Source organism: Pundamilia nyererei, unplaced genomic scaffold (genome assembly GCF_000239375.1).
Source record: "Pundamilia nyererei isolate P.nyererei 1_Seehausen unplaced genomic scaffold, PunNye1.0 scaffold00055, whole genome shotgun sequence".
NCBI lineage: Eukaryota > Metazoa > Chordata > Actinopteri > Cichliformes > Cichlidae > Pundamilia > Pundamilia nyererei.
In genome coordinates this window covers 2,254,965-2,264,554 of record NW_005187456.1, presented here as the reverse complement: position 1 = coordinate 2,264,554, position 9,590 = coordinate 2,254,965, and the positions used below count along the sequence as shown (strand labels likewise).

General features: G+C 37.2%; 1 protein-coding gene across 2 annotated transcripts in view; it reads right to left on the bottom strand.

Moving 5' to 3' along the window:
• il1rapl1a (interleukin 1 receptor accessory protein-like 1a) overlaps positions 1 to 9,590 on the bottom strand; it is a 167,224-nt gene that overhangs the window by 137,615 nt on the left and 20,019 nt on the right. For both annotated transcript variants that reach the window (XM_005733854.1, XM_005733855.1), the window contains exon 2: positions 7,054 to 7,155. In XM_005733854.1, the coding sequence (XP_005733911.1) occupies positions 7,054 to 7,135 (82 nt within the window). In that variant the 5' untranslated portion in view covers positions 7,136 to 7,155. The remainder of the gene's footprint in view (positions 1 to 7,053; positions 7,156 to 9,590) is intronic.

The following is a 9,590-nucleotide window of genomic DNA, read 5'->3' as shown; positions in this document are numbered from 1 at the left end:
AGCTACCATCTCTCCTGTGGACTTTTTAATGTCTACAGTCTCAGATCAACACAGCCCTGCCCTTCCCATATTAGATTCTTGATGAATGTGTGTTGTTGTTATTCAGCATGGTTCAATGTGCCCCTTTTTAACTTTGAGCACCCGCCCCTTTAAACCTCTCTGCACGTCCCTGGTAAATGGTAAAAACCGCCCAACAACATAACAACATGAAGTCCACTAGAAATATCTGAAGTGACACTGTAGATCAAAAGGAATTAAACATCCCACTTTATTGTTTCCTAGTAGAAAACAGTGGGTTAGATCATTTTCACCAAATACAGAGAGTATTTTCTTTCTCTAAAAATACCTACAATATGGCCAATAAACCAGTAACTTGGTATTTTCCTATAAAATAGATGTATATAAGATGTCTACTTGATGTCAACCGTATGGATCCATTTTTGGATCCATTTTGCCTGTACAGTGTTTGTAATAAATCAAGGAATAAATTACATATTCCTATGGGACGCTTCCATGGTCCAAAATGTTGAATTAAGAACTATTTTGCATGACAACAACTTTTAAAAAAGAGCCACTTTACATGCTTGAGAAGTCTGATTAAAGGAAAAATATATAGTTGAATACAGTTGACAGCTTTAATAGAAAACTGATCACCAATGTAACAATTCTATTTTTCCAATGACTTAATCCGTCTATCCTTTCAGCGATACTCAGACACCATGGGTAATGTTGACTATCCCCATTCTCTTACTTTACTTTTACACAGTTTAACAATGTATTGTGTTGCAGTGTGCAGACTAAGAGGTTTGTTGCTTTGTCTATAAATTTGTTATCCATATTCTGCAGCGTTCATTGTCTCTTTCACCGAGCTGCAAACTGATAATTGGGTTTATAAGAAGACTAAGACCCCAGTTAAACAGTCCCTGTCTTCTCTGATTAAAGTCTGGATCTTTATGGGCCGATCTGTGGCCAGGAAACTGAGGCGGGCCTGTTTAGGTCAGACCAAGACAGAGACAACTGGAGCTTGATGGACAGCTTGTTTCTGTCACCAGTATTGACTCTCAGGCAGAGTCAGCATTACTTTGGTCATTCCAGTGCAAAATAACACCTAGGTGAGCACAATGCCTGGAGTAACAAACCCTCATTTGCAGGAGCACAGCATGTGTGGGTCAAAAAAAAATAAGATCTATGTATAAACAGCTCATACTTGCTTCCACATGTTAACTATTGTTTTGGGGTAGACTATTGTTTTTGGTTGGGGAGTTTGGTTTGTGTGGTGTGCACACCACACAAACCAAAAACAATAGTCTACCCCAATTGATATATAATTCTTCTGAGCTTGAAGGGTCATTAAAAGCATGAGTAGTACCAAGTGTGTCATAAAGAGCGAGGGAAAAAGAGACAAATACAGCTTTCAGACCTTTGGGAAACTCATTATTCTGGGAAATGCAGGCTTCACATTGAATAATTATAGGATTTTGGGGAACACTGGGAATGACACCCAGACATTGGGAGGGAAAAATCAATTGTATTGTTGCTTCATACAGTATCTCTTGAGGGCTAATCAAGCCCTCAGAACTGATTCTTACCCGAAACTATTCAAGGTTGTGGAGTCAAATTCTTCTTTCTGTAACCCCATGAAAACAATAGAGTTTTCCCATCGGAAAGAGAATGCCCCACAAACAATTCATTAGAAGAGTAGCCCAAGCTTTTCTTTCTTTGTCTCAAACTTTATCTTCCAAAATTTCTGTTTTGGACTGGTTTGGAAAACCCAGTTCAGGGATGGTGATTTGTTAATTTGAGAGCAGCCATGGAAGTGTGTGCTCAATCTCTTCATCTCCAGCCAAGAAGATAAATATCCCAAACCTCTGAGTCAGAAAACAATCACCTATCGTGTGGCTTTATCTGCAAATTAATCTTCTGTTAAACATTTCATGTTTAACCTCAATTCCCTTCAGCTTGTCAGCAGCCAGTGATCAAAGCTGAAGGTGCAGGAAAATATATTTTTCAATTAAACCATTTTTGAGTTAATTGTCTTCGGGCAAAATCAATTATTCAAAATAAAACAATAAATAAATAGGTAAGTAAAAAGATTAATTTTTCAGCACCATTTTCCATTTAGAGAAACAGATGCATAAACAAGAAAATTTTGCTCAGGGTAAATAATGAATGGAATGTTAATTTCATGCAAGCAACTACACTGATATTATCCTTACAAACTTGCAGCAATGAGTTATTTACTCTTTTTCATTATTCTTTTTGAACACAAATAAAGAAGGCATTATTTATTGATGGATTTACCGTCCAAATTCAGTACTGCTGGATGTTCCATTAGTTTGTGTGAGACAGAGAAAAAAATGGAGCTAAAATGACAGTGTCTGTTTTGTGAGCTTGATTTTCCCCATGACCTAATTGATAATCTTTTTATAATCTTTCAGGCTTCCCTTTGAGCTGCTGGCAGAGAGGCGAGCGCAGTCTTTCAAAAAGGCTAGCTTACCTTCATTGTGTCAGTCAGATGTCTTTGAGCCCACACTTGAGAGGTAATATTGAGTTTACCGTCATCAATAATTGACCGAAGGACCCAGAGGAATACGTGATTGACCGGATGTGTTATCCTGACTCTGATCTATGCCAAAATCCTCCACAGACCAAATCATACAAACACTCAGGTACTAGTACTGTATATGTGGATAGGGTCATACAAAACGGACACACAAGCAAAAACATGGAGTCAAGCAACTTCAACTTAGTCACTCACTCACTGACTGTACTCTAAGCAGAACAGAGAACTCGTTATAATCTTATTTGTAATTATGTACAAGACAGAAAAATGATTGATAATAATAACACAGAAAAAATATTTGTTGTGCACTTACAAAACTGATTAAAGGATCAAATTGATGACTGAAATTCATTTACCCTACTGTCTAACATTCATTTTTCAAACAACATTTAAACAATGGCTTTGTGGGCGTGGTTTATCCAGTCAAAGATGAACGGTGGAACACATCACTAGCAATGCATAAGTGCTCTCACCTTGACCTACAAGGTATACTTTGAATGTCTGAGACACTGGCTGTATTTTGAATAAACTATTTTATTATCATTTTCATACTCATTTGCATGTAAGGAAGGTCACCACTTTTACATGTTATTGATCTAAAGTTTAGTGTAGTTTACCAATGCCTTTAATGCAACACTGCCGTAAAAGAATGTACCATTTTTATCATTTTTATTCTGCATATTCATAAAATATGCATCGTATATTTTCAAGGGGTGTTTAGAAAGTTGGCAAATTTTCTAGATCTTATTTTCCCTGCCTATTTCCATCAGAGATGTTCAACAGCCATTGTGTGGGTCTGCATTGAAGTAATGCTCTTATGTTAATTGTGGGAGTGTAGTAGTTTAGTGTCATCTATTTAAACGGTCATGATCAGTTGTTATCACTCCCATAGATATTGCTAATAGGTACTTTTCTACTGGTAGGTTGCGACAGGGGTATTTAATAGTGGAAATCTTGTATAATGTTGATGGTGGCAGCACATAAATGAGATGATATATGAGACACAGTGCCCTATAGTCGATTAGTTATAGGTATAGTTGATACACTGGCTTTACGACACCAGTTTTACACCTAAATTATCACAATGTGTAATACAGAGCTTCTGGTCAATGAGCAGGTAAAGGACAGCACCTATGCTATCCATATTAATGTGGTATTGAGCCATTTAAAGGGTTGATGACATTCAAATCCAGTTTGGGAGAACCCAGACGCTCAGTATGAAGGAACAGAGATCCATAGACACTTAATCAATGAGATGCATAATTCACACAAGTTAACACAATGGCACATTTAACCAACGAGCAGACACAATTTTCTTACATGACCTTCATAAATGTATTTTGATTAACTTGCATACTTTTTTCTTGTAGAATTTAAAAAATGTGAACAATCCACCAGGACACAACAGCAGTCAAGTTAAAATATTCTTACTATCAAAATGGTAAAATCATTATTTTGAATAGACTGTGCATACCTGTGCTGACACTATAACAAGTGTACTTATGTGGAGTGGTTTTTCAGTTAACACATTTTTATTGAGTGAAATGATTCAATTCTGAGAACGGCCTAATTATGCATAAAATATATGCAAGTTATTAGATTGTTACTGTAGCCCATGCTGCCCCGTCTGGCTAGCTAACATGTTGGTGATTAGTCAAATATGCCAACAAGTTTCTAAAATAACTCCTTTTGCAAAAAACACACATTTGAATTCTAATTAGGATTTTACTTGGTAAACATCAATGTGGTTTGCATAGTAAAGATCGCATCCTGTTTTCATTCTTATTATTTTTTCTTCATATTAGTAGGTTAGTGTTTTTGCATTCTGTGTCACTGACAATACCTGTTACTGGATATTAAAGCACATATACTCATTGATAAGTTGCCCTTTCACTCCAGGGAGTGTGCTTTCCTATAAATATAGAAGCTAAAGGTCATGTTTTAAATCTTCAGACATGCCTGCATGGCTGCAGTACATCCACACAGAGCTAAACAGAAGCACACAAAGACCAACAGATTACAGTTCCTAGCGGATATGCACACAGACAGCTGTGGACACCACCGTCATGGTGTTCATGCTATACTAAGAGGCATTTCATACTTTCACAGTAGGTCAGAGAAAGAACCAATGAATTTCTTCTTCTCTCAAATCCTAAAGATTCATTCACTGAATCTTTGCTTAAGTAGCATAGATATGAAACAAATGTGTTTCTGGATTCAAGCAAGTATTAATGCTAGATTAGTAGCTACAATAGAAAAGTATTTTGTTTAATGTAGAAATGACATCAAATAAATGTTTGAAAGGATTCTGACCATCACCAACACCGCCAACAAGCTCTACATTGAGTGTTGAGTGTCAGCTGTTTTCCTTACACCCCAGACTTCATGTCATGAAAGGTTTCTACTTTCAGTCTTTTTGCTCTCTATTTTCTTTTTTGACCTTTGCATTTCCTCACAATTGATGTTCAGTTTGATGGCATTTAGAGCCATAATGAGTTTCATATTAACCCTTGGTGACCCAGTCACTGAGCAGTTAGATCATTTGGAAGCTGTCATTCTTTTTTTTATTGAGGTAGATCTTGATAATTCTCCATTATGCTATAAATCTGTGTGTCAAGTCACATACTCCTATCAAAATCGGTTGAAGCTTTGTAAGATCACAAAAGACGCAGGGATAAGTAGTAGGATTTAAGAGTGTAATAACGGACTGAAACAGAAGATGGCAGCACTGCATGTACAAGCATGCCAGCTGCCGTTAAACCACGAAGAAGAAGTAGCTCTGTCCCAGAATCAGTGTTGCCAACTTAGCGACATTGTCGCTATATTTAGCGAGTTTTCAAAAAAGACGTGAAAGCGCGTGTCACTTTTACTCTCAACAAGCAGCGGGTGCTGTAACGCAGTCAGTTCTTCTTTTACTCTTTTACTCTTATGCTGTTTTGTGGATCACAAGGTTTAAAACTACTTATAAACACACACAAAGTAACTCCACCAGAGTGCCTATTTCGGGTCACTTTTGCCGGTCCAAGCCCGGATAAAGGAGCAGGGTTGGAATTGTGACATTAAAAAAAAAACAATAATTGCTAAAAGAAATTTAATTTGTAGTTCTAAATAAACTCTAAATGCATTTAGGACGTTTTTTACTCACTTTATGTCTCTTCCACGATGTTATTTCTCTCTCCAACAACATAGGTTACAATTAGATTAGCATGACCAATTATGCAAATTAGGCGATGACGTCATTTAGCGACTTCTAGCGACTTTTAGGACAACCAATAGCGATTTTCCTTACTGAGGAGTTGGCAACACTGCCCAGAATCCATAGCGCAGCCCAGCTCAGATTCCAACAATGGCGGCAGCTACTTAGTTTCAATATTGCTCTTATTATTCTTTCTGGGTCACAAAATAAACGTTTAACATATTTTCAGGCGAGAATGTAGCTGTGTAAACCTCAAATATCTGCTCAGTTTATCAAGACACCACATATTTTCAAAAGCGCTCCGACGTTTTTGGAGACGTCTGTTACCCACTAGCTCGATAGCTAACCGGGGGCAAGGCTTACTAGACCCGGTGAGAACACCGGACTCCCAGCAAATCGTTTTCAAACCCACTGCCGTCTTTCGCTACTCAGGTTAAACATATATAAGTCACTTAGATAACTTAAAAATGTTATTGTTTGGCCTTTTTTAGTATTTTATTTGTTTCTGAGTAAATCGGTTTGGCTGAGATTAAAGTTATAGTTTTTACACAGCTGATTAAACGTCAAGCAGACAGCTGATTATCAGAAGTGTGAGATGTTCGAGAATATACTCCGGTGTAGCAAGGAGTTTATTAAACTTCACCAAAACAATCTGCAAATTTCATTAAAATGTAATAAACTATCATCTTGTCTTTATTTTAGTTAGCACATACCTTAAACACTTAAAGCTGTAAGCTAATGATAGTTATATAAGAGCAGATGCTGCTGGTGCAATAAGCTGTAGTTTTACGTCCAATGGATGCATGATCTGATTAGTCGACTAATCGCAAAAATAATCGGTGACTAGTCGACTATCAAAATAATCGTTTGTGGCAGCCCTACTCCTCACCTTAGAGACAAATACAAAAAAATAAAAGCAGGAGCTGCTTTCCATTGTTAGATTCTTAGCAATTACCTATCTATTACCAGTTTTTGACAACTGCAGAATTAAGTGGTGGATTATTTTCAATTATTATCAAGAAACAATACATTTTCACAGGCTGAACACAGTCTAATAGTCATAATAACTGCAACATAAATTCTCGAATATTGATATTTAGCACCGACAGAACTTAACAAACAACTACACAAAACAATTTAATCATAAAAATTGACTATAAGTCTTCAAATTAAATCAGCCAGTGGCGCCAACCATTAATATTAGCAGTTGTAAACATTGGAGTCTACTCACACACATGCATGAAAACAGCGACACAGAGGCTGTGCATGCACATAAGAAATAGGAGTAAAATACCTGAGCCTCTCTTAGAGACCACCTTTACACTCTTGGACAGGGTGATGTACAGCAGGATCATCAGAGGGCTGGGAGGTCTCATCTTCCCCCCGTCCTCACAGCCTAAAAAGAGCGAAGGAGGAGGAATAGGGATGGCAGGAGAGAGAGAAAGAGCCATCAGTCACTGCCATTACATGAGATCAAGTACCTCTTTGTACTACTAGACAAGAGTAAGTGTCAGTGCAGAGGGATGTTCTGCAAAAACTAAAGAGAGCGTGCACACACACACACTTTTGTGCAAATATTTGCACACCAACTTAAACATACTCACACACTTAAATCAACGTACCAATTTCCACATTCCCCTGGGGGGGGGTCATTCTTGATTTTCTTTCGTGGTTGAAATTCAGACGAGTTATCATTAAAGGGATATATTTTATGAAACACCATTCCATAAGATGCTGACAAATCAATAAAGAAATAATTACATATGTAAGAACGACCAGTTTAATCGCCATTTTCATTAAAAACCGAGAGGGTTGGGAGGAGGTGGGAGCTTAAGGCAATTTAAAATGATTACCTTCTGACTCAAAGTGATGTAGGAAATATCCCACCTATACCCCTTATATCGACGCTTATTATATTAATTAATGGAGGTGACTCGCTCTCTACCTCTCATCTTCTCTGAGTAAATGACATAATCTAACATGTAGTAATTACCCCTTAATAGCCAGGTCCTGAAATAGTGCTACAGCTGTTGTATAAATTTAAAAAGAAACTGTTTATTAGCTTAAAGGTTATACTCATGCCAATATTCATCTATGTAATAAATTTTTCGAGACATCAAACAAGAATCACAATTGGGAAGTAAATTAGTTACCATTTAACCTGTTAGCATCACCCAATTTGCTACTGACATGTTTAGGATTAGGATAATCTTAAGACCCCCTTTTTGCATGCCTAAATATGAATGCTTACAGAACTGTGGTAAACATGCAAGGTGCAAAATAGAGTGCATTTGCATGGTCTCGAAATGTGTTTGTTTAGCTTCTGGCTAAAATATAATTTGACTCAAACCCCCAGCAAGCTGCTGCTGACCTGATAGCTGTTAGGAGGATGACATTTTGGACAAGAAAGCCTTGTTTAAATTATAATGAAATTGTAATTTCCTTAAGATCAACATTGTTTTAGACCAGAAACAAAAGCTTCTAAAGTGTCTCCTATTTCCATTCGTTTTAGGCTTTTTAATGGCATGACATAAGATAAAACATATTTATGAACCGTTAATGAAATGTTACTGAAATATAAAGGAGCTTATGCCTTATTTTAAGTCTAGTGCTAAGTTAGCCAGCTGCTGGCTTCTGCTTCCCTATTACTATGTCTGACTCATGGCAAGAATGTGAAATCTAATTCCCAAAATGATCAATTTCTTTCACGTCTAAGATTTTTTATTTTTTTTATTCCTAGCGAGTTCCTTTTTCCTATGTTTTATCCAAAGGTAGACAGAAATCCCTCGTGTTGTTTCTTTTGAAGCACGGATAACAAAGGAGGGGCGAGAGTTGACTCCGTGGTGCAAAGAAACTCTTATATCTACTTGTGTAGGAGTATGTCTTTAGTACCAGATAACCAAAATTCTTTAGGACAGGATGGGAAGATTGAGCAATAGCTCGATAATGTTTCTTTCAATCAAACTGCATAGAAATGAAGAAAACAACACACACAGAACTGACCCAATGAACCTGAAATGAAAAGATAGGCTCTTTGAAGACAAAAAATAAGAGAGACAGAGCCAGGAGGGACCTTGGAATCCACAGTTAGTCACGTGCCCTGCAGATTAGCATAGCTAATGAAAGGGGCCTCTCTCAGCGTGTGTTTACACGACACTCACAGCTCCTACTTTAAAAAAGAGCTCTTTCTCTGCTCCTCAATCACATTCTGCTAGGAAACAACTCTCAGTCAATAAACACCATTATGCCAATAAAATTCCTGTGAAACACCACAGCTGATTTGCTCCTCCTTTTTTTGTTTCTTTAATGGCAATAAGCTGGAGAGTTGTGAATGTGTGTTTTTAGCCTCAGCTCTAACTCCATGATGGTTTATGGTTATGTAATCACCTATCCGAAATATATCCCCAGACTATAGTAGTCTTAATGACTTTATACCTCTTTAAAGATAAATGTATTCCACAACTAATGCAGCGGTACTGTTTAAGTTTAAAACAGCAAGGGAGACGAAGCTAAAAAATAAACAAAAAAGGTAAAAAACTGAAAAGTCAAGGGACCACATGCACAGAGAAAGATTTCAATACTGTCACGGCGTGGTAGTTTATTTACATACTGTACCTTTCTTTTTTCTACTCTATAGTTATCTTGCTGTCTCTCTTTCGTTTTGTGTCCTCACTGTATTTCTGCGGTCTGCAGTCATGTGATCAGCTTGGTATTCAGTGTTAAAGCATTCTGCTATATCAACTGTCATGGAGGCTAAAATGAGCACCATGTAACCATAAAATGATCAGTTTAACTCTGGTCTCTATCGTCCCATAATTCCTTTTTTTTTTT